Source organism: Carassius gibelio, chromosome B10 (assembly GCF_023724105.1).
Source record: "Carassius gibelio isolate Cgi1373 ecotype wild population from Czech Republic chromosome B10, carGib1.2-hapl.c, whole genome shotgun sequence".
Classification (NCBI taxonomy): domain Eukaryota; kingdom Metazoa; phylum Chordata; class Actinopteri; order Cypriniformes; family Cyprinidae; genus Carassius; species Carassius gibelio.
In genome coordinates this window covers 15,267,443-15,293,084 of record NC_068405.1, presented here as the reverse complement: position 1 = coordinate 15,293,084, position 25,642 = coordinate 15,267,443, and the positions used below count along the sequence as shown (strand labels likewise).

The following is a 25,642-nucleotide window of genomic DNA, read 5'->3' as shown; positions in this document are numbered from 1 at the left end:
GTGACTCTCCGGCTGCGGAAAGTGAGTCTCCTGTTGCGCAAAGTGGGTGTTCGGCTGCGCAAAGTGAGTTGCCGGCTGCGTGAGGTAAGTGAGTCGTTCGCTAAGGAAAGCGAGTCGTTCGCTGAGGAATGTGAGTCGTTCGCTGATTGGGGAAAGTGAGTCGTTCGCTGATTGGCTTATAAGTGAACAATCCCCCACGTGGGGTGCATTCTTGTGATTGGCTCAAACAAGGGAGAGATCTGATTGGTTTGCAGATCATTCCCTGTTTAAAAAAAGGCATTTGTGTGTTGAGCCAAGTCAGAGGAGTCTCAAAATTCACACACAAATGCAGTGAAGTTCACAGACCGCAAGCAGTTTGTAAATCAAGATATATGTGTGTGTGCATCAGAAATACATTTCTGAATCTTGTCCTGTGCATTTGTGAATCTTGAGTGCATTTGTAAATTTTGTTTGCATTTCTGAATTGTGTGTGCATTTCTGAATTTTGTGTGCATTTCTGAATTTTGTATGCATTTGTGAATCTTCTGTGCTTTTTAAATTCTGTGTGTGCATTTGTGAATTTTGTGCGCATTTGTGTATCCTGTGTGTGTATTTATGAATTATGTGTGCATGTATGAATCCTATGTGTGCATATGTGAATGTAGTGTGTGTATTTATCTTTATCGATACTCTTTTGGCTCCATATATTTCTCCTAGTTCAGACTTTATAACTCGATTTAACTCAAAAATACTAGTTTTGTCAATTCTGAAGAAAAAAAAACAGAAGTGTAAAATATTTTATTCCATGGCTTCCATAGACTGCTATTGGAAAACATTTTCTGCCACCAGATAGGTTCCGTCCACAAAAAGTCATCTCTGTTTGCAAACATCGAATTGTCTACAGCACAATACTAATTAATGAGCAAGATCATCGGTTGTTGTTTTTTTAATAATAGTCTAAAATGATTATATTTCTAGAGCAGGTGGAGTATTGCTAAATTTGAGGAGAGGAACACAGTGCAAGGGGATATGGATTATGCGATCTCTCACTCGGTGGCTGTTGCTGGCTAGACTTCATCAGCAAAATTTACTGATCTGCTTTCTCTACCTTGTTGCTAGGCAACATTGCCTGAACTACATAAGGGGCTCAAGCCATGGAATCCCGCAAGCGGACTGGCATGAGGTCACCAAAAAGGTTTATGGGAAGATATTTATGTCGCCGTGTGTTTGATGCATTTCGCTCGTGATGAATTTCATTCTTTTTACCGTTTCTCAAATATGTTTTTTATTAAATTGCAGTGTTTTTTCCTTGGTAGTGCACTGAGGTAATGTAGCACTAACTGCTCTTCTTTTGTAGGGCCTGCACTTTTTTAGGTGTTATCAGATGAGAATAGAACGGCAGTAGGATCTGGACCACTGGAAAGCAAATAGCAGGAGAATGAAAGAAAGCAATATGCGTGAAAAGAGCGTGAGAGGGAATTCAGTATGAATCGCACCAGCTAATGTTTCTGTTTATTTAAATTCAGCTAAACTCTGGAGCCGGTTATTATGCTCCTCTCTTGTTCTCTATCATTTGATTAGATGGCTAATAGAAAATACACACAAACATGGATCTCATTGTAATTAAAATTCATCTAACGTAGGGCTAGACAATTAATTCGAAAAGTAATCGAAACCGAAATTCATAAACTCTAAACGATGTAATTTTCCCAGGTCGGTTATTTGGGTTTTTCAATCATGTTAATGCAGGATTGCAAATCTGCAAAAACAAAACAAGCTGATTGTTATTCAAAACTAGACCAAAAGTAGCCCAATTGCATTTTTTTCCCTGGAGTTTTCCACTCCGTCGGAATAAATAAGGACAATTGTTTTAATAACAAAATAAATGGACTAAAAATCACGCGACTCCGTCCAGACACTGGCATGGAAGCAATATAGAACTTGAACGCCGAGTCATCTGAGCATCCAAAGCAGTGTAAAAATAAGCTTTTTACATAATTTTTTAATGTGAAAATATACTTTTTACATTCAATCTAAAATGTGATTTTTTTGATAATACGTTTAAATTTTTAGAAATATGATCTGTGATTTAAACTGTTTGAAAAAAATCAGTGAATAACCATAGTTTGCTTCCATCCATCTATCTTCTTCCGCTTATCCGTGGCTGGGTGGCGGGGTCAGCAGTCTAAGCAGAGACGCCTAGACTTTCCTCTCCCTAGACACTTCCTCCAGCTCTTCTGGGGGGATACCGAGGAGTTCCCAGGCCAGCTGTGAGACATAGTCCCCTCAGCGTGTCCTCGGTCTTCCCCGGGGCCTCCTCCCCAGGAAGGCGTCCAGGAGGCATCACAAAGATAAGAAGTGCACTCTTTAATGAGAAAAAAAACCCACTCTTGATAGTTGAGCATATTTACAGTAAAAACTTTGTCAGTGAATTACGAGGCCAAATAAATAAATAAATAAAACAATCGTTTAATAATCGTAATCGAGGTAAAATGGTCGGTAAGTCGAGAATTAGATTTTAGGTCCTAATTTAAAGGCTACTTTCCACAGCAAATACTGCAAACTTTGGTGAACAAGACTCAACCTATAATAAAATCTACATGTAAATTTACATGTGTTTTATGGTACTGTGGTAAACAGTGCAAATAACATCTGGATTGTGGGTAGCAGTGTTAAAATCCACATGCAAAAGCCATGCATTTTCACTGAATTGGTTTAAAACAGTGACAGTTTGCTTTTATTGGATTGGATTGTGATTCAAAACTCAGTAGAGCTGCCTCCCTGTACAGCTTTTTGGGCATCATAAGTGTATATTTATGTCTACCTGTGTTGCCAAATGTTTCAAACTATCTAGATTTCAACATCCAGACAAAAACCTGTGACTTCTCTGGAGAAAAATAGAACAGTAAGCATAAACAATGATCACAGCATTAACCAGTGATGGAGTGTATCGAACAATATGCTGACCGATGGGCTGCCTTTTTTTTATTGATTTGACATCAGCATAAAGAGCACACCATCTTAAAACAGACTGCAGGATTTAGTGTGTTTAGTGGAGTTTTTGAATGTGTAATGAACCTCAGAACTCCTGAGGCGTTAGTGTGGATTACTGCCCATGAGTCACTGCAGCTAGAGAGAAAGGGAGAGAAAGTAGGTTAAAAGGGTAAACTGATAGAGAGTGTGTAATAAGTGGGGAGCAGAGCTCTTCTTTAGAAGCCTTTGTAATATTGTGTGTGAGGGTGTTGTTAGCCTGTGGGTGAAGAATCAGGTCATGTGTCACAGTGAATGGACGAGCCCACAGTGAGAACATTGTTCATATTGCTCGGCACTAAACTACACTACTAACATACGGTCTACAACACTATTATTGCGCATTGTATACTGTGACACTGTACTTACTATAGCCTACTTAACATTATGTGTAGTGTTGCTTTCGTCAACGAAAATTGTGACTAAATATCGTCGTTAACGAACCTTTATCACGTGACGAAAACAAGATGAGACGCAACCACTGATCTATATATATAACTGGATCGCTCATCGCGTTCTAAACTGCCAACAGGCAGTGAAGCCACCGGAAGTGTTCGATCCGCCATCTTACTAATCCCTACCAGCAGAGAGCACCATTGAGTTACATTCAAACCGCTGTCCAAAAATAACTTGATTTGAAGCTGATCAGTCAAACGAGACTCGTTTTTATGTTATGTGTAATAAAGTAATGTTTACTTCAGATATTATCTGCAGTGTTTACGGTCTTTTGGGACAGGATAAGCGATATATTTAAATCGTGTAGGTGGGTTTGTCTGCTGCGCGCTGATGACACAGGTAACTGATCAAACACTAAAATGGCTTATTTCTTTATGAACAAAGTTTTTCAGGAATTATTAAACGAACGTATTAGTATCAGAAATGGATTTTAATATATTACAATAAATTATACAATTATGTTGTTAATATTTCTCTATAATAAAATAAAAAAAAATGTAATTAACTATCTGGGAAATAAAGCTTTGTATTTATTTCTTAAATCCGTACTGTATATAGTCAGTTATTTCTCTGAATAAATTCAGATTTCACAACGAACACTTTGTAGTTTGTTATATGTGTTGAGGTCATGTCTGTCTGATGTTTATCGTGTTCATGATGCTCACTACTGTAATGAACGTAGCTTTTTAATAAGTAGGGGAAATTCCAGACATTTAAAAAATAACCGTTTACATGCCTATGGTGTTCGCATTGTAATAATGTACAGTGATACTTCATATTTATAAACACTGACTTGTTAGGTGATGTTTTCTCATTAAAATCATACAAATTCCTATTAATTCAATGAAACTTTTTCGCGCACTAGGGATTACCAATATGGCGGCGCGGCGTCTTCACTTTAATGACATCATGAGCAATCCAGTTCTATATTATAGATCAGTGGACGCAACGTAAATGCCGGTCATGTGATGATGACTATAATTAAATGTATAATGCAATATTGTTGACGGATAAAAACGAGACTAAATGTGGTTTACAAAATAAAAACTATGTTAAAATGTCTCTTCATTTTCGTTGTCCAAAACGAAATAATACTAAATGTTATTACGTAATTTCGTCTCATTTAGTTGCGTTATTATTATTCTTTTGCAGTATTTCTGTTTCCTGTGTCTCACTTCAGGGGCTGCATCAGGTCGCACTGCGCAGACGCAAGCGATGTCACTTCCTCAAGCCCCACTCGCGGCATTATTTAAAAGACGACAAACAAAGTTCAAAGTCAAACACAGAGAAAGAGACTGATGTGTGTACTTCTTACATGTTTGGTTGGTTGGTTAACATTGTTTGAATTGGTTTGGCTAAAAGAAAATTTAGGTTTCGTCTATACTACTAGGTACTTAAGACTATATTGACTGGGTTAAAGCTGCGGTAGGGAACTTTTGACGCTCTAGCGGTTAATAAACAGAACTGCTTGTGTCTTGTGGAAGAACATCGTAGCCGGAACTACTCTCTGTTTATGTCTATGAAGATTCACAAAGGTACTGGGTTACTCCGCCGTGGTGCCCCCGAAGCAATCTAAAATAGTCAGAATATAAACACTTATTATAGGTGCACCCTAGTGATTCAGGACAAGCTAAAAACACGGTTTGGAAAAGGGATTCATGGTGTACTTGCTTATTATATACATTTTTATAAATTTTGAACACAAACAAAGTTACGGACCGCAGCTCTTATTGGTTGGTAACTGCAAATGGCAATAGGACCACTGGGAGGAGCCAGAGGAGCTTGATTTTTTTTCACAGATTATCTGTCTCATATTCTACTGTCAGGACATAATGACAGGTTTAACAAATATGTAAAAATATATATTTACAAAAGTTACCTACTGCAGCTTAAAATAGAATTGCATTACTAAAAAGAGACTAAAATGCAATTTTCATTGACTAAAACTAGACTAAATGTCATCAGTGTTCATCGACTAAAACTAGACTAAAATAAGACTAAAATGCTCAGACTGAAACTAGTTGACTGAAACTTGACTAGACTAAAAAGAGTATGAATGTGACAAAAAAAAAACAAACTAAAATGACAGCTTCAAACAAGCACTAGACTGAAACTAAAATTAAAACAAGCTACCAGAAACAATACTAATTATATGTACAGTATAATACACTACAAATTACTGCACCACACACTACTGCTGTTTAAGGCTTTGATGTTAGACAGAAGAGCATAGCATAAATTTTTTTATACTGTTGTTTATACTGTAGATATTTCAGCAATATCTCAAATGAACAAGTCTTCACTCGATTGAATGATTCAGTGATTCATAAAGAAAGTCACTTATACTGTTGTAAGAATTTGTGTTTCAATCAATTCAACTGAGTGAATTATTTATGGTCTCATTCATACAGAATCACTTAAAAAAAGGCAGTCGTTGCTACTTATTTTTCTAAGAATTGTATACCTTCATTCAGGAATAACACATTAAATCCATCAAAACTGACAGTAAAGACATTTATAAACAAAACATTTCTATTTAAAACAAATGCTGCTCTTTTGAAATATTTAAACAAAGAATTCTACAAAAAGGATATTGTTTTCCACAGAAATATTAAACTACACAGCTGTTTTCAACATTGATAATAATGAGATATTTTTTCCTGGGCAGCAAATCAGTATATTAAAATGATTTCTGAAGGGTCATATGATGCTGTAAAGTAATGATGCTGAAAATTCACAGGAATAATTATTTTAAATTAGAATAATATTTCACAACTACTCTTATTTTTACTGTATTTTTCTTGACTCCTTTCAAAAATAAGATTTAATAATGCATTTGTTATCGTAATGGGCTGTAAAAGTGTACACTTTTTGACCTGTTTAACTGAATTTAACTCAACATTATTTTATATGCAGTACAAACACTGAAATGGGCCTCGAGTGAACTCATTGCAGTGTCTAGCATAGGTTGGGGATCAAACATGAAAACCATGAATAATTATTCATATCATTTTGTAGTCATCAGTTATAAAGCTATTACATTTTTAATAATTACCCCCAGAGCCCCTTTTGAGTTTTCCCTTATTTTTCATTCTGATGTTGAAAAACTGTCTGAAGCCAGCTGTTGGAAAAGTGTTTTATCCCGTAGAATTAAATGACTGTTATAATCTTGTTAATTGCCTTGGCTAAATCCAGACGTTACTCTCGGACCAATTGATTATTTTGTCTTGTGTGAATTTAATTAAAAGACTTTGCCCTCTCATAATATAAAAGGGAACTCACAGGAAGCAACCTGTTTGGCAGCTTTTGATGTGTCTTGAGTTGCTCTTTGATGCTTCTCATCTTGTGGTATGATTGTATTGCTTAGAACCGCAGGAGAGCACCTTGCTAATCATTTAGTTAGCAAAACAACCACACTGATATTTTCCACAATATTATTTTATGTTGCATGCAAATAAAGTCACACAGTTTTGGAACGAATGGAATCCCGTTTCTGCCGTGAAAAGTACGTAATTGTGATTTTTATTATTAAGATATACATGTGAAATTCTAAAAAAAAAAATGTCAGAAATGCAAGTTATAAACTTTTTTATATAACTTTTTTACGTCTGAATTCCATTTTTTTCCGAATAGTTTACTTTTTCTCCCACCACGGAATAAAAAAAATTAGAATAATGTACTGTGTCCCAATTTGCATACTGTCTATCCTAAATAGTATTCGAAAGTAGAATTAGTATGAATTACTACTCACCCTCGAAGCATCCTAGGTGTATGTGACTTCCTTCTTTCAAAATAATCCAATCAGAAAATTGTCCTTGCTCTTACAAGGCTTTCAATGGGGTAAGCAGGTGTTTGTTGTCAATAGTTCAGAAGGCATGAAATAAAGTATGCACATCTGTAATATAATGTACCTCCAGATTTACCAGATTTATATCTGATTTTGACATTCTGAAAAAAAAAAAATTGCAATTACCTTTTATTTACTTTTTTGAGTATCCTGGGGTGGAAACAATGTGACGAAAATACGGCTCGGCCCAGATCTCTGCTATTAAAGGAACAGCTTTGTTACAGTGAATCTGTATAAACTGCCCAAGCGTGAATGACCTACTTCCCCCCCATGGACACAGACTGCTTCATTCGTTCATTCGTTTATTCATTCCCTCGCTTCCCCCCGCCGCTCCCTCCATCTGTCAGCGATTGAGCTCCATTACTTGGACGGAAGGAGGCAGAGGTCTTCAAAGCACAAGCTCCTCTCTCTTTCTGTCATGGTGATTGATTTCAGAACAAGATGTTTGCCTTTCATGCCGACCATGCATGACCTCTTCGGTCTGTATGGGGTCTTCATTTCCCCTTCCCTCTAAGGATTCACACTCTTTAGATAGGCCTGGCCTTTAATTAGTTACATCTTTAAACCTGCTCTTATCGTTCTCCGAATTGCTTATTGAGTCGAGCTAATGAAATATTCTCTTTGATGAGTGGCGGACGGTGGAGGGTGGTTGACCTTTGTTGTAATAGAGTTGATTTTTTTAACCTGCGTTTGAAGGCCATCGGCTTGTTCTTCCCTGCTGTTCCTAAAGCAGTAAGTCACAAGAGGCCGTGGTCGAATCAGTGTAATGCATGGCCTCGAGTGAGTATGTGTGTCCATGTGTTTTAACACCATATATACACACTTTTTGCACACAAATGTAAAAGTTGGGAGTCTGCAAGATATTTTTGAATGTTAAGTCTCTTACACTCACCTAGGCTGCATTTATTTATTAAAACTACAGTAAAAGCAGCAATATTGTAAAATATTAGTATTATTTAAAAAAAACACTGTTTCTATTATGAAGCTTAATATTTTAATTTATTCATATTATACATGAAAAGTTAATATTAAAAAGTCAGAATTTCTTTTTTGTAAGTGTTGTAGTCATGGAGTTTGATGTAATGCATATCTGTATCATTGCAATAAATGAATGAATGTTGAACAAGAAAATTGCATTAGACTATAAAACTTGTTTTCATTCTTGAATTAAGTTTATTTTCTACCCCATTGGCATTTTACCCCCTTATAAGCATGAAAAGTTTTCCAGTGGGTTAAAGGACGGTAACTGTAATGTTAAAGTTAGAGTGTGAAAAATAATTCTGTAACAGTAACGCCATAGAAGAATGATATAATTGGAAACACTTTCAACTGATGACAACTGATGACAGAATAGTTATTTAATTTTTAAATAAATAAAATACAAGACAGAAACTTGGTAAAGCATGTGTTTGCAGTGTTGAGCCTGACTCAGTGAGAAGACAGATGGACATGTGGTGTTTACTCACTCATGTGGAGGGCATAAGTCCCTCTCCCTCTCATTTCATCTACTTCACCCCCTCCATCCATCTTTGGAATGGAACTAAATTGCTGTTATGTTTTCTAAATCGGCACTTACTTGGTCACAAAAGCCTTCTGCTTCTTGCACCATCTCAAAGCAACACTTTGTCTTGTGCTTTCCTGTTAGTGCAGTTTTTTCGTTATTTCTTTCTCTCTTTTTTTGGCTAAAGAAGTAATATCTTCCCTGAGGGCCACAGATAAGACTAATAAAACAGAGAGGCCATGGACAGAATCTCTGTCTCCATCTCACAAAAGCCTGTGTAGTTACGCTTGGCAGGGAAACTGAGCCCTGGAGTGGCTCTGCTGTAGAACAGAGGTTTAATCACGGAATGGGATCGAAGTGCAGGTCTCCCATGCTGTTCTCTTTCTGTCTCTCTCATTTACTGCTGGGTAAAGGGAGTGGGAGTTTTCCTGTTTGCCTCGTCAGCATCCCCTGTATCTGTAGGATAGTGAGCACAGCCCTCATATGTGCCACTAATGAATCAGGAAGATGTTTTAGCACCACACCGCAGAGGAAAAGTACCTTCGATTATTATCACGGGTTGAGAAACAGCACGTTGTAGAATTAATAGTATGTCACATACTGTTTTATGTTGTCTTTCTACAGCAGTTTTTTTTCTTATAGGCAAGATAAGATAAGAATAAAAATGTTTTGTTCTTTACATTAAATTACATTACTTATTTCTTTCACTGTTTAATTTAATTTGAATGATAATTTGACATTTGTTAATTATAATATTGTTTGTTCCTAATCCATGTAATAATTACACTAATAACTGGAAATAAGTGATTCATAATTTATACACAATTTTTTTTAATTAGGCTATTATTTGTTTATTTTATTTTCTATTTATTAGTTTTTTTGTCAGTTCATCTTCGGAACACAAATTAAGATACGTTTATGGAATCCGAGAGCTTTCTGTCCCTGCACTGACATCAGCGCAACTATCGTCAGCCTTTGAGATCACTGATACAAAATATTATTGTTCTAATTTATTTAATTATATATTTACTTAGTTTGTTTCGTTGCCGGAAAGAGAACCAACTCCAATGTAAGGTTAAAAGCAGCCTTATGTTTTTAATATGACTGAATTTGTATTGTAAGTTACTAAATATAATGCTCACAAAAAGTTATTCAAAAAGCAGCCACAGAAAGCAAGTAAAGAACATTACATTATCAAAGAACATCATCACAAGCTCAGTGACGTGACATTCAGCCAAGTATGGTGACCCATACTCAGAATTTGTGCTCTGCATTTAACCCATCCGAAGTGCACCCACACAGAGCAGTGAACACACACACACTGTGAACACACACCCGGAGCAGTGGGCAGCCATTTATGCTGCGGCGCCCGGGGAGCAGTTGGGGGTTCGATGCCTTGCTCAAGGGCACCTAAGTCGTGGTATTGAAGGTGGAGAGAGAACTGTACATGCACTCCCCCCACCCACAATTCCTGCCGGCCCGAGACTCGAACTCACAACCTTTTGATTGGGAGTCCGACTCTCTAACCATTAGGCCACACTCAGGCTACACTCAGTCTAGCGCGAGTTTATACACTTTAAAAACACTCCCATTATAATCAGTGAATCTACACTTTATGATGAATAAATATCTTATACTTACATCACATGTACTGTACACATGCACTTTGTTGTTTATGATGAGAAAATTTGTGAGTCAGAATTCAGTCAGCGCACACTGAACAACGGAACAGCGATGACTCATCAGAACGCCTCTGATTGGCCATTGCATTCACTAGCTCAGCATAATCGTGTGTGATTGGTTATAACTCGCAACACTGTTAAAATATGGAAAAAAAATATAATGCAAAATATAAGCCCTAATATTTATTAGATAGTATTCATAGCCTGTTGAATAAAATAATAATAATAGTCTTGCTATCGTTAAAGGTATCAGCCACAGTCTGTCGCTACAACCCTATATTAAAAACATCGTTAATACAGTCCATGTGACATCAGTAGTTCAACATTAATTTTTGAAGCTACGAGAATACTTTTGGCACAGAAAGAACAAAAATAATGACTTCATTCAACATTGTCTTCTTTTCCGTTGCAGTTTTCAATGTGTTCACTAGAATACCATGACGTATAAAGTCATTATTTTAGTTTTCTTTGCGCATAAAAAGTTATATTAATATTAGTTCTAATAGCTTTATAAAATTAAGGTTGAACTACTGATGATGACACATGGACTATTTTAACAATGCCCTTACTACCTTTCTGGACCTTAAATATTTGAGTTGCATTGCTTTCTATGAAGGCTCAGAAAGCTTTAGGATTTCATCAGAAATGTCTTAAATTGTGTCCCGAAGATGAACAAAGATCTTACGGGTTTGGAACGACGTGAGGGGGATTTATTAATGACAGAATTACATTTTTTGTGGTGAACTATCCCTTTAACTACTGAGTTAAATAATGTTATTTCTACAATCACGCAACCCATGGATGGGTCAAATATGGACAATCTCAACCATTTTTTGCATTTTTTACAGGAATACTGTCTTAATACTGTGTTTTTATCTCATAATTGGGTAATATTTTCAGCAGAACCTTCAGCATCTATAACATTTACATTAAAAACCTTTTATTTTAGACTGTTTAAAATTTCATTATTTTTTAACTCGTTTTGATTTAGTCCATTGCATTCAAAATAGTTGGATTCAGAATCTGCTTTGCTGATAAATCTGAGGGGGCATGTCTGTGCATTTGTCCGTCTATCTGCATGTTGTCTGAATGTGTCTTTCTTTCTGTTCAGACATCATATATTTTCATGGTGAAGGAGATGAAAGATTAAATCTGTGTAGACTGTAAAAACCTACTTTGCACTTGAAAGCTGCTGCCTTTGAGTGGTGGTGTGTGCGAGAGAATACGGAGGTGTTTTTAAGTCCCCACAGCAAAAGAAGAACTTCTAGAAAGCAAGGCAGCAAAGTGAACTCTAGGGAGCTTGTGTGTTCTGTGTATTTGTCGCTAGATGTAGGACTGTTCTTGTATCCAAAGATTACCTCGCTAAATCTCTTGGGAAATGGCAACAAAAATATACTAATAAAACAAAAGATGAAAACAGGTTTTCTCAGAAATGGAAGCCACTCTTTGTCTTAACGTAGTGGAATTTGAAAGCAGTTTTTTTTCTTTATTTGAAGTTTTTGCACTTATTATGCATGTTAGAGTGATAAACATTTTGTCCTATCAATATGTGCTATACGATAAGAATGCTACAGGCAAAGGAAGACAGATATGAGAGTCTTAAACAGAATGTGAAGAAAGAAAAACAACTGTTTTCTCTTAGAATAAAGAAAACCGAGCTCTTTACCAAAAAAGTAGGTTTTGATGTTTTTTCCAAGGATAGACTAGACAAGTATAGATGAGCAAACCGGATTTATCATCAGATGTTTTCCCAGAGTGAACTTCTAATGTTTCCTCTGCCAGCATCACATGTTGTTACACTTAATTCACACTGAAAGATGCGCATTAGGGCCAGATGTGCTTACAGATGGATTAATGAAGTTTGCCATGTTGTCGAAAGATCATTGTAGTTCCTGCTGAAGAAAAGCTCATCGAATTAGGCGCATCCGTTGGATTATGTGACCCAGATCCACCTTGGCTGTGTTTCAGCACATACTCGAGTGCTAGTGATCATGGACGTGATTGCTGTGGAAAAGCCGTTCAAGTTCAAGCTCGGTATACTTGACAGGCTCACTTTCCATATCCTTTATAATCTCATGTGCTTTTCTGTCATTTCAGACAGTTTCCAGACCGCCCCATATTCATCCTCCATCCTCTAAAGTCTCCCTTCATACATCAGTGCCTATTGTATGCTCTTATGTCCTTTTTGATCGAACTTGGATGCATTTTGAAGTTAGAGGACAACCAAATAATTATATTAGATACTTCACCCAGAAATTAAGTTAAATTTAATTGAGATATTTTACACAATTTCAGACCATCCAAAATGTAGATTAGTTTCTTTGTTTCTGGGATGAGAATTGGAGAAATTTAGCATGGGGTCACTTGTTAACCAATGGATCCTCTGCAGTGAATGGGAACCGTCAGAATGAGTCCAAACAGCTGATAAAAAGTCACAAGACTCTTACTGATATACTGGAGTCGTGTGGGTTACTTGTGAATTATTGTGATACTTTTATCAGCTGTTTGGACTCATACTGACGGCACCCATTCACTGCAGAGCATCCAGTAAGTGAAATAATGTGACATTTCTTCATATCTGTTCCAATGAAGAAAGAAACTCATCTATATCTTAGATGGCCTAAAGGTAAGTACATTTCGAGCAATTTTTAATTCTCGGATGAATTATTCCTTTTAATAGGTATTACTGTTCTGAATATATTGTCAACTGTATACTATTTTTAAATATCTCATTATGTGTAATATCTCATTGAAGTAACACATCCTCTTTCTCATCTGAATATCATTTAAGACGAGCTGAAATGAATCAACTACGGCTTGATTTTGTGAGTCTGAATGATTCTGATCACTGAATAGAGAGATATGGCATGAATAGAGGTTGTCCCTCAGCACAAATACCCAGAGTGCTCTATCAGAGCTGAAGAGTTGATGGCTGGTTATCAGCCTGTCGTATCTTGCAGTCCTGACATGCTCCGTCTGCTCAGCCGAGAGTTCTTTTCATGTTTCTGACTTCAAGTACACGAACAAGCCTATTAAACATGTAATGTCTCTGAAGCATGTAATCTGATTTGGTACATAAGTTTAACATGATGGATCAGTCCCGCAGGCGGATGAGGGCTGATGGTGTATCTCCTCTCAAACACACACACACACACTTGCACAGTAGAAGGTTTGCATTAGAAACAGCAAAACACTTTGCTTTACGTTTGAGAAATGATGAATTTAATCACCTGGAGGCTTGAGTTGATGCAATATAAACACACAGATGTGTATATAAGCGTTTTCTCGTTTACACGTCTTCTGATGAAACTGAAGGCTTTTAAAATTACTGTATGAATCAGAGAATAAACATTCATGTGAGCCATTACTCATTTTTATTGCACACCGACATTATTTTACACACACACACACACACACACACACACACACACGCTTAAAATGAGGAGCGGAAAAGGAGCTGTCATTTTAGAAAAATGGGTGAGCTCTTGAAAACAAGATAAAAAGGACAGTCTTCTGCCTCTCTGAAGTTAGATATGAAAACTTTGGCCCTGTGGAGAGACGTATGATCATTACTTGTACATTAAAAACAGCTATTTGCTGCCCATCATTTTGTAACTGGTCTTTTGTTTTTTGACAAAGGTTGTAAGGTACTTAATTTTATTATTAAGAGTGTTTCATAAGAATAGTTTTGTGATGCCTCATGCTGTAAGTTGCATATGAAAACATTAAAGCAGAGATGTTTTAAACTACAGTAGCTAAAAAACTAAACAAAAAACCCATTGTTTTTGTGATTCACTTCAAACTGTCAGCTTCAGTGAATCAATACAAAACTCAGATTCAAGGATTCATCTGCTTCACCACTCAAAAATGTTCCCAGCATTCCCCATTTTTAATAGGAAAATACACACACATTAATTTTCAAACGTTTGGAATGAGTAAGACAATGTGTTTGAAACAAGTCTCTTATCCTTACCAAGGCTGTATTTATATGATTAAAAAACAGTAAAGACATTATTACTGGGAAATTTTATTTAAAAAAAAATGATTTTGATTATATTTTACATGTAATTTATTGCTGTGATGTCTTCAGTGTCACATGATTTTTTAGAAATCATTCTAATATGCTGATTCGGTGCTGAAGAAACATCTATTATTATTATTCATGTTGTAGATAGCTGTGCTTTAATAGCTCTATGGAAGCCATGATACATTTTAATGTTCTTTTTTTTTAAATATATTCTTTTATTTTCATCATGCAGTAAATATTCTGAATCTCTGAGGATTGCTAAGTCACTGCGCTGTTTCTAGTAGGCGTTCCAACTCTGAACTGTATCGAATGTCTCACTTTCCTTTCCCTTAGTGTACTGTTTTGGCACAAGAAGTATCTATCTCTCCGTAGCTGGAGTATAATAATGTAATTGATCGCTTCTGTAAGCAGAGATATGTGAAGATACACAGCTCCCCTGCAGAGATGAGCTTTGTCACATTGAATATTGATCTTCCTGTCTAAAGTCCTCTGTGGATGAGAAAGTTCTGGAGCGCTGCTCCTCTGCTTCCTCTACTGTATTTCAGACTCCTTTTGTCAAAATGTTTGTTTTTCTGTGGGGTAAAGATTATTTTCTTTAGCAGCTTGGCAGAACAATGTTTGCTGTAGGTAGACAAGTATACGCCTACTGAAGTGTGCACTGCTTAAGTTGTGTAAGTTGTTTTAGTACAAACAATACATTCAGTATATACAGTAGCAAGAATGGTGTTCACGCTGTTTATAAATGGCCCTTAACGGCATAAAATAACATAGTGGTTTACATAACCCTCATTCCCTTTATTTTACGTTTTTTGAGTAAAAATTTAAGTACACTATTTTTAAAGGGATCGTTCAACCAAAAATGATTATTCATTAAATTATTAGTCATTAATTACTCATCCTCATGTCTTTCCAAACCTGTAAGACATTTGTTTATCTTCTAAACACAAAGTAAAATGTTTTTTAAATAGACAGAATTGCAACTGACACATTCAAGGCCTAGAAAGGCACAGTAGTTAGAACATTGTTAAAAAAATCCATGTGACATCAGTAGTTCAACCTTAATTTTATGCAAAAAGAAAATAAAAATGACAGAATTTAAATTTTTGGGTGTCTTTTTGGAAACTATCTTTCCCTTTCTAAAATGTGGGTTTGGTAATATGTTTATAAAGTAATCTCTTTTGCTCAACAAAGCTGCATTTCTTTGATTAAAAATACAGTAAAATTTACATTTTGTAATATTTTATCACAATTTAAAATAACTTGTTTTTATTTTAATGTATTTTAAAATGTAATTTATTATTGTGTGATGACAAAATTGAATTTTCAGCAGCATTACTCCAGTTTTCACTGTCATATGATTCTTCAGAAATCACTCTAATATACTGACTTGCTGCTTAAGAAACATTATTATCAATAATAACCAAGATGCATTTTTAATTATTTGATTTATAGAAAGTTCAGAACAGTGTTTATTTGAAATTGAAATGTTTAATATTAATTATTATAACTATTTTTACTGCCACTTTTGATCAATTGAATCTGTCCTTGCTTTTATTTTTCTTCTTATTTTTTTATTTTACCAAGCCCAAACTATTGAATAGTGGTGTATAGTGGGAGTCTTGATTTTATTTATTGGAATTTAATTGAATCTTGAGAAATGTTTCTTATTCTAAGACACTTTATTATGTGGGTGAAGACTTTTTGTCTTCACCCACTGAGCCTTAGTCAAGTCAGTAGTCAGAAAAGCCATTTTAGGCTTAAAAGTTCTTACATTTTATATAATATTATAATTGTTTATTGTTTTTTTTTTTTACACATACATTAATGAATTTCACACCATAAGATTTATTATGAAAATAAGAAAATCCAGTTTGATGGCATGATTGTGTCAAAATGTTTCATCCAAAAGTAGTGTTATATGCTCATATCTGATATTTTGTTGGTTTGTTTTTGACAGAAGGACATGACCCTGAAGCCTCACGAGCGGAGACAGAACCAGACAGGACCGCTGCGCAAGAAGAAGCCCGGCCGCATGCCGAACGGGCTGAGCTTGGACCTCAACCACAACAACCACCAGCACCACCACTCTGATCAGGAGAACAACCCTCGCCTGGCCCATACGCACAGCAAGAAGAAGAAGAAACACCTGCAGAAGAAACACCGACCTGTGAGTCCAACTTGCTCTTTTCAAAAAGGAAAACGTAACAATGGGGGCCTTGTATTTGGGTGATCGGTTTCCTAAAGATTTTCCACAATGCTTTAGCACATGGTTGAGAATTTTTTATTTTCTGTTAGTAATCTTAATGCTTCAACCTCCACTTGCATCTAATTACAGTTTATTTCAATGATGCGCTTCTGTGTCAGTGTTTTTATGAATTTCTTTACTAAATTAAACTATGATTAGATTTTGTACTGAGATTGTTATGAGTCATGTTAATTTCACAAAGCCACGTATAATGCCAGTCCGTCTTTGCTGACAATGACTGAACAACAGAAGAGGTGCCACAATCTGACTCCATTAAGGCGGAGCTCATTTGAATCGAGTAATTGCCGCTGATCATTAGCCGTCTCTGAAGCAGCCGAAGACTTATTACTGATCTAATCAGAGGAGTTCATTAATATGACACCAGGTTTTACAGGCAGGCTGGGGGTTTGTTGGGTCTTGCTGACATTACACAATGACAGAAGTGTGGACTGATTTACAAAAAGTGCTGAAGTGGGAAGTGAGATAGAGATTGTGTCCTCTAAGATTAGATGTGTAAAGACACTGCTGATTAATTCTGTCATTAAGGATGAACGAGAAGAGGACGGGCTCCAGCTTTTTTTGGACTTGTTTTATTGTGCTAATTAAATTAGTCACTCTTGTTATTGTTGCTGTGTGAGGTGTTGCACTCTTGCTCTCTGTGTTTGTGTGCATTCGTGACATCCTCTTGTTTTCACTAATGAGTATTTATAGCACATTTACACAGAGGAATTGCTACTACAGAGCAAGCAATCAGATGGCCACACAATACATTAAACACATACCCATGTGCACTTAAAGAAACAGTTTACCCAAAAAGTGAAAATTCTGTCATTATTTAATCTTAATGTGATTCCAAAACCTCTATGGTTTTCCCTCTTTTTTTTTTTGTGGAACTTACTTTTTTTTTTTTTAAGAATGTCATGCCAGCACAATAATCCACACGACTCCAATCCATAGATTAACGTTTTATGAAGTGAAAATTTGTTTTTGTAATAAGATTCATGACATTCAGACTAGGCCTGTTAGTTCTGGCTAAAATATAGGTCCACTATACAGTACATTATATTGCTTTCTTCAGTGGAAAAGTTATCTCGTCTGAATCAGGAGAGAAATCTGCAAATAGTCCACATCAGTTCTAAACAAATATATCTTTAGATTTTGATGTGAGAAGCAACAGGGGATAAAGGTTTTCCAATGTAGTTTATTATTTTTATTTATTATTGATTATTTTGGTCAGAAGTGATTGGTTTTTACAAAAACACAAATTATTTTTTTTGCAAGGCATTAATTGATGGACTAGATTCTTGTGGCTTGTTTGTTCTTATGAGCAGTTTGGACTCTCATTCTGATGGCACCCATTCACTGTAGAGGATCCATGGTTGAGTAAGTAATTCAATGCTAAATTTCCTCAAATCTTTTCAAGTGAAGATAAATCTACATCGTTTATGACTTAAATGTGAGTATGTTTTATTTTTTGGGGGTGAACTTTAAGCACAGAAAACACAATAAATGTTTCACAAAAGTGGCCCATACACTTGATTTTAAAACTTGTTAAGCCATACAGTAACTTTGTTGATCCGGGGACTCCGAATGATTCTTTCACTCTCATGAGTGCACAAGGAGAGCTTGGTCTGATGTCAAGATTTTTGAAGATGACGACCTAAATTGTAGTCTGTTCCTCATGCAATGCTGCAGCGTGGCTTTTCAAAGCTTCCCAATTCATTGTAATTGGATATGGATTGTACATTCTTTAGAATTCTCAGTGATACAGGTTTGGAACCACATTAGGGTAAGTAAATATTCACAGAATTTCTTTTTGGGAGGTGAAATATTCCTTTAAATGCATGCTCAATGGCATGCACACACACACTTTTACCATAGATGGAAGCTGGAGACAGGAAGGGTACAGGTACGATTTGTCCTTGTTAGAAAGAAAGAGAGAGAGAGATTGCACAGCTCTCTCGTTCATCATGTGTATTCTGCCCATGGCTGAATTAAGGGCAGACAAATCCATCTCTCGTTGAGCAGTCAGAGGGAAGTGATGGCTGGGACACTTTAAGCTTTTATCAAACACCAAGGCAATGGCCATAAACTTGAGTTATGCTGGATATTGGGGAATTAAATTCCCTTTCTTCATTGTTTCATCCACTTTCTCCCTTCGTTTCTGCCCAGCTGTGTGTGTATTTTGTGCTGCACAGGTGTGAGTTTGACATCTAGGGCATGGGCATTGCTTATGTATGTTCAATTTGAACTTTATGTTTTTGAAACAAGTCTCTTATGCTCACCAAGGCCACATTTATTTAATCAAAAATACAGTCAAATTAAAAACTATGTGAACTGTTTATATTATTGTAGTTTCTAGTTTAAAATCTAATTTCCCTCAGGGTTTTTATTTTTTCCCTAGGCCAGAGGAGCCCATCTTGCATTTTCTGCCTGTGTGTATGTGATTGTGTGAATGAGAGGATCTGTTCACAGTTGTGTGTGTGTCTGTGTGTGTGTGCCTTTACGTGGGTTCCAACAGATGGGTCTCAATGTTTCCTGCTGAGTTGACTCAGTTGACAGCTCTGACTCACCTTTATATCGCTGTCACACAAAATATTGTTCACAGTCTTGGCTTCAGAACCCTTGGCTGCCCTCTCCTGAGCCCCGAACAGCTGTCCACTACAGTGCCTGTGTGAAGAGCACTGGTTTAGAAAAACGGGGGAATCTGGCAGGCGACTCTCGGGAAGGCTCATAGGAACCGGAGGAGCACTCGTATCACATACGGCCAGGAAAACATGATTATCCATCCATTCATTTTCCAAACCGCTTGTCCTATGTACTGTAGGGTTGTGGGGATGCTTGAGTCTGTCCCAGTGTCTTGGGGAATAGACAGGAAAATATGCTGGAGTTAAAGTTGACTTATAGGCTGTATACTGTAAATATTTATAAAAGTGTTAACTTATTTACCTATTTTTAAGTATAGAAAATTAAAATAGTTTATAAGCATATTGTCACGGGAGGAGCACAAGACAGACACAGTGGGCGTGGCGTCAGGCCTCGGAGAGGCTTTTATTAACAGAAATCATAAAACAAAGGGAATAAAAGTGGCCAAAAGGGGGAAAGTGTCCAAAATAACAGGGAATCTGGTGTCCTCGTCGTGCTGCGGGATTTGTGTAGGTCGGGCAGTGTTCATCAAGGAAGGGTCCAGGCAAGGGGCGGAGTCCGGCGGCCGCACGCGCTCCCCTCCTTGGTCCGGGGCGCGAGGGGCGGCGGCTTCTCCTAGCGGCCGCGTCTCTCTCGTTGGCCGCGGCGCTGGTAGGGGATGGACGGCCCGGCATCCTGGCCCGTCGGCCGTGTATACGGGTGCGGTTCCCATCCGGATCGCGGGTCCGGCAGCTCACGTCTTGGTGGCGCGGGAGTCCCTCAACGCACCCTTCCTGGACCCACGAGGACACCAGTGTGCATGCACGGGGAAGAGACCGGTCTCCTGAGGAGAGGCGCGTTGGGCTTTTAAACAGCGGCGGGGATGAGGCTCCATTCACATCAGGTGTGCCCCATCACACGCCGCCAGCCCTGACTCGTCCAGCGCCCCTCCTCTCACACACCCACTCCAGTCGGGAGCCTGGTGAAGGGCGGCGATTTAGGACGGGGTGCCGGTGACAATCAGGGAGGAGGCAGCTGACTCGTCACAATATACTATATGTATGTATATAGGCAGTTTATGCATCAAAATGTGCATGAAAATAGATCTGTTTGATTTTTTAAGAAATTTTTTTTGTTAAAAAGACACTTTAAACTGATCAAATGTGACAGAAAGACATACCGTTACAAAAAATTTCAGTTAAAGTTTTTTTAAACTTTATATCCATCAAAGGATCCTGAAGAAATCCATATTTCCACAAAAATACATGATATGAAATGACGTGATATTGTATGTGATAATACAAAACAACACTGATAATGATAAGACATGTTTCTTGAATGGCAAATCAGCATATTAGAATGATTTCTGAAGGATCACGTGACACAGAAGACTGGAGGAATGATGCTGACAATTCAGCTCTGCCATCACAGGAATAAATAATGTTATATGTGTAATTGTAATTTTTATTTATTTATATTCATACATTTAGAATGCTTTAAATGTGATGGACAGGGGCATGTTGAGGTAGCAGTGTAGACACATAGGCTATCTAGGCACTTTCCTCTGTTTGAACTAAATCCCAGATTCACAAACAGCAGTCGTATATAAACAGAAAGCCAGCAGCAGACTCGACGCCTGACATATTACCTCCTCCTGAAAACACCCTGCAGTCAGGGAAAAGGAAACACTCAGCGGTAGTCTCCACATCCACCTCTTAGTCAAGTTCTTATAGGCATGTATGACAGAGATATATGAACGAGCATCTCTCATAGCCCAGTGGTAATTAGAGGCTGCAGGAATGTGACATGTTTAGAAATATTAATTACGTGAGCTGTCGCTACCGTTGTGAAAGCGGTGTATGGTTCATATCAGCGTGTTGCGGATTTAAAGTGGCTGCCTCTAATTTGAATCTTGATTTGATAATCAAGTTACAGTATGCTAGTGTTGCTATTTACTGTCCTGATAAATTCTGGGAATATCAGTTTTAGCATGTTGATGTGAATAGCAGACAGAGGACTGGAAAGTGTCTTGTGTACTGTACTCACATGAGCACTATAGTATAGAGCCAGTATGTTACAATGATTTTAATGCACTTTTTATTTGAGCATAAAGTATTTGACAACACTTTCTTAAAGAGTGTGTCATTGGATTTGTTGTGCCAACCCTTTTCTGTTTTAATAGTGTCTCTGATTTAAACTTCAATAGCAGTGTGAACAGCCTTTAATAGCATTCAGAAGCCTTTGGTGTTAGTTCAGACTGTGTTTCAATTAATCAGTCTGAAACGTTGTGATTCAGTGACCCATAAAAAAAATGTGTGATGTGTTCCCTGGCCTTTTCACAGTTTATTTATTTTGTAAGACGTGCTACTGTTCAAAAGTTATGGCAAAAGTAGTTTCAAGGATGCAGGAAATTGATCAGAAGTGACAGTAAAGTGTGTTATAAAAGTTATGGTTTGTCAAAGAATCCTGGGAAAACCATTTTCCATAAAGATATTGATAACATTTTTAAGACTCAAGTAAGACATGTTAAAGCACCAGATCAGCATTTTAGAATGATTTCTGAAAAATCAAAACAGAAATGAATTACATACATTTTTTTGTAAATATATTATTTATATATAATTCATCAAATTACTGTAGTTTTGATAAAATAAAAAAGTAGGAGAGACTTTTAAAACTTTTGAATGGTAGTGTATGTTGGTAAATTCTATTATAGGCATTTAAGTTTTTTTTTTTTTTTGACATACAAGACATATATTGAATATTGACAAAAGCTCAGAAGAAAAATAAAGCCATGTGACCCTCCCGTTGAGAACTCATGTGGGTGTCTGAGTTCATGCACTAATCACAGGGCCATGCTCAGACGAGGTTAGCATGGATGTCATCTGCCTGGGAGGTTGTGTGTGTGTGTGTAAGACTGTGTTTATTAGTTAGTATTTGTGTGTGAATGTGAAGAGTTGTTTTTGTCAGGATATGTGTGCGTGTGTGTGTGTGTGTGTGTGACAGCAGTGGCATGCTGAGAGGCCCATCTGGCCAGACACAAACACACATTCTCTGGCCTTGCCGATGGGAGCTGTGTTCAGTTGTTTGTGTGAGAAATGTACACACTGTGTCACTGCCGAAGAGGACACAGGGCCGGTATTGTCCTGATCAGTACGCCCTCTTATTTACATGCGTCCCTCAAGGCGTATGTGTGAGTGGTCAGCGGCTTGCTCAGTGTCAACGTCTGCAATCGGTTAAAAATATTTGTTATTGGACATGAAACTATGATACATTAAATTATATTTGTTTATTCCATATACAGTCTGTGTGGCCACTTAATACCAATTGCTTCAGAGAGAGACAGATTTTCGTTATTTCAATTAAATAAAATCAATTATTTATTATGTTGTGGTTCCTAATAAAGTGGCCAGCCAGCTGGCTATGACTGATTTTATTTATTCACCAAAGCCAGTTTTTACTTGGTGGGTGTTAATTTTGGACCGTGTTTATATGCCTGATTGTTCATGTCAGTTATAGAGCCACTCTAACCCACAAGCATCTCCAAGGCACACATGGAAACTCTCTCTCTTTTTCCTGTTTTTCTCTTTCTTGTGCTCTCAGGTTTAGAGCGGCTTCACTTATGCCTCCATCAAAGAACACACAGACACCCAGGCACAAACACTTGCAGTGTGACTCAGATACACACACAGACACACACCTGATAAATGCTAGCTTCAGTCTTGACTCAACTCCAAAACCGAATGCACAAAAGCAGTAGTATTGTAAAGCACTTTGTTCACACTGGGGTCTGAAAAAACCCACTATATATATATATATATATATATATATATATATATATATATATATATATATATATATATATATATATACCATATCTTGTGCACACACCATGGTAGTAAACTAATACTGTGAAGTATTATTACATTTTAAAGTAACTGTTTTCTTTTTTTAAATGTATTTTTATTTCTGTGCTTGCAATGCAAAATTATTAGCATCCATTACTCCAGTTTTCATTGTCACCTGACATCTAAATATTTTGTCCTGGGCCCTTTTGAATTTAAGCAAGCCTTTTTATGAGTCACTTAAACCCCTGTCTTTGTTTTCTTTATTTCTGGCAAAGAAATTTGCCCTAATGTTGTCTTTGTGTGACAGTTACTCATACACACAGGCAGTAATAATGGTGCTAATGTAATGGTAATGCTACTTCCTGTCAGCCCCCAGCGCTTCCTTTTCCCATGAGTCTTAATGCTGTTTGACAAGACTAGGCCATGATGTCCCCCTATCACAGTGAGGTTCTAATTTCTCCCCTTGCTCATCTCTCTCTCTCTCTCTCTCTCTCTCTCTCTGTTTGGAAGGGATGGAATTAGCTCTTTTTCCACTCGCCATGTATTACAACGTCTCGGCTTGACAGGATTGGGTGAAGCGTTAACCTCGCAGACAAGCTTGTTAAGCATTGTTGCGGTGGTGACTGGGCTAAAGACAGGATAATAGACGCCCCGACTGCCGCCCGTCCGTCAAGTTGAGGGTGGGCAGTCCATCTGCTGAAATTAAGCGAGCAGTTTACCTGTTTGGATTGTAATAACGTGGACAGTTGCTGTCAGTCAGACTGCATGTGTAGCCAGTATTAATTGTACCTCAGTACAGCACTTAAAGGGCAGCATTACTAAAATTGGATGTCAGTCAAGCCAACCAACCCACTTAACTTGCCTCAAAACTAATCGCCCTTCAGGTATTTGCACACAGATGCACAAACATTTTCTTCCCATGAAGAACAATGTAAGATCTTTAATAACCATCTTGCTTAGTTACAGGACACTGAACCATTTTCAGCCAATTGAAATTTGTCTGAGTTCACTTCCTCCACTTGACTTAATGAGCTACTAAACTGAGACCATCGACAATAATTACCAGATAAGAACAAGTGTGGAATCAGAACTGTCTCAATAAAAAGTTTTGATTATTTATGTAGTGATACACAATTACAATGCAGTTTTTTTTAACTACCAGCCACTCATTGTACAACTCTGTTCAGCTCTAAGACTGAATACATCTAAGATTTGAAATAGGTAAACCTAGGTCATTGTAAACAGAATCCTAGGTTATTTTGCTTCAAGTTTCACTCTGCTCATAATTCAACCAGGATTAATGGTTTAGTACTACAGTTCAGAACAATACAAAAAGAAGTGCTGATTTTCAAAATTACAAGTATGAAACATTTCTCTAACAGGGTTAAAAGAGATGTTTGGAACGATGCTAAACTGGGGTTTAGCACAATCTTCAAAGCCTTAAAATGTCATTTGTAGATGTAGGTTTCTAGAATGTTAAATAATGTCCATAACCACGTCAAATCATTCTTTTACTAATTTCTCTCATTCTTCTCATATTTTACAATGAGTTGCTAACCAATATTTTCCCCAGCATTCCATTATATATGCATAAGACTTTCTTTTATTGCTTGCATTCTTAGAAATTTCAGTGGAGATATGAGTCATTGGAGAAGCTGGTAGCTTGTGGAGCTTGTGTTTGTTTTTCCACTGGTCTGGCCAAGGTTTCCAGAGTGAGGTTCTTGATCAGCTCATAGAGATGGAATTTAGCTCTCCATGCATCAACGGTTGTACATCTGGACTGGAATTGAAGCCCAGTGTTTTAGATGCCAACATCACATTTCTATAGATTCATGTGGCCTTCTTACGGAAACCCAGGCATTACTCAACACCCTTCTTGAAACCCAGATCAATTTGAAGCTCTGTCTACAGAATCTGTAGAAATAGTTAACCTATAATGTAAATGATCATAATGTCATCAAATCTGACAGGATATGTCATGGCTTTTTAAGCTCATTTTGGGATTTTTAAAAAAAAAAAATTTTTGGAAGGCAGTAGACCATGTCACAGTTTCCTTTACTGTTATAACCACCGTCATGAAAATTACAAATAATTTTAAAGACTGTTCCACCCGTCCTCTTCAGTCACAACTTATTCTCCCTGATAACAAAATTTCCCCTCTCCTCTCCAGAGTATAGTTTCCAGATTAAACTGATTTGACTGCAATTCCTGGATGCAACCTTTATTTTCATAGTTGAATTGCATTTGAAGTATAAAACTGACTAGAATAATAGAAAGAATGTGATCACATTTAAGTAATTTGTATACAAGTGCATCTCAATAAATTTGAATGTCGTGGAAAAGTTCATTTATGCCATTAATTCAACTCAAATTGTGAAACTTTTGTATTAAATAGAATCAGT

At 37.0% G+C, this 25,642-nt stretch overlaps 1 protein-coding gene across 3 annotated transcripts in view; it reads left to right on the top strand.

Moving 5' to 3' along the window:
• The window catches only part of LOC127966381 (autism susceptibility gene 2 protein homolog), a 322,819-nt gene that overhangs the window by 56,875 nt on the left and 240,302 nt on the right, over window positions 1-25,642 (top strand). For all 3 annotated transcript variants that reach the window (XM_052567307.1, XM_052567309.1, XM_052567308.1), the window contains exon 3: window positions 16,480-16,689. In XM_052567307.1, the coding sequence (XP_052423267.1) occupies window positions 16,480-16,689 (210 nt within the window). The remainder of the gene's footprint in view (window positions 1-16,479; window positions 16,690-25,642) is intronic.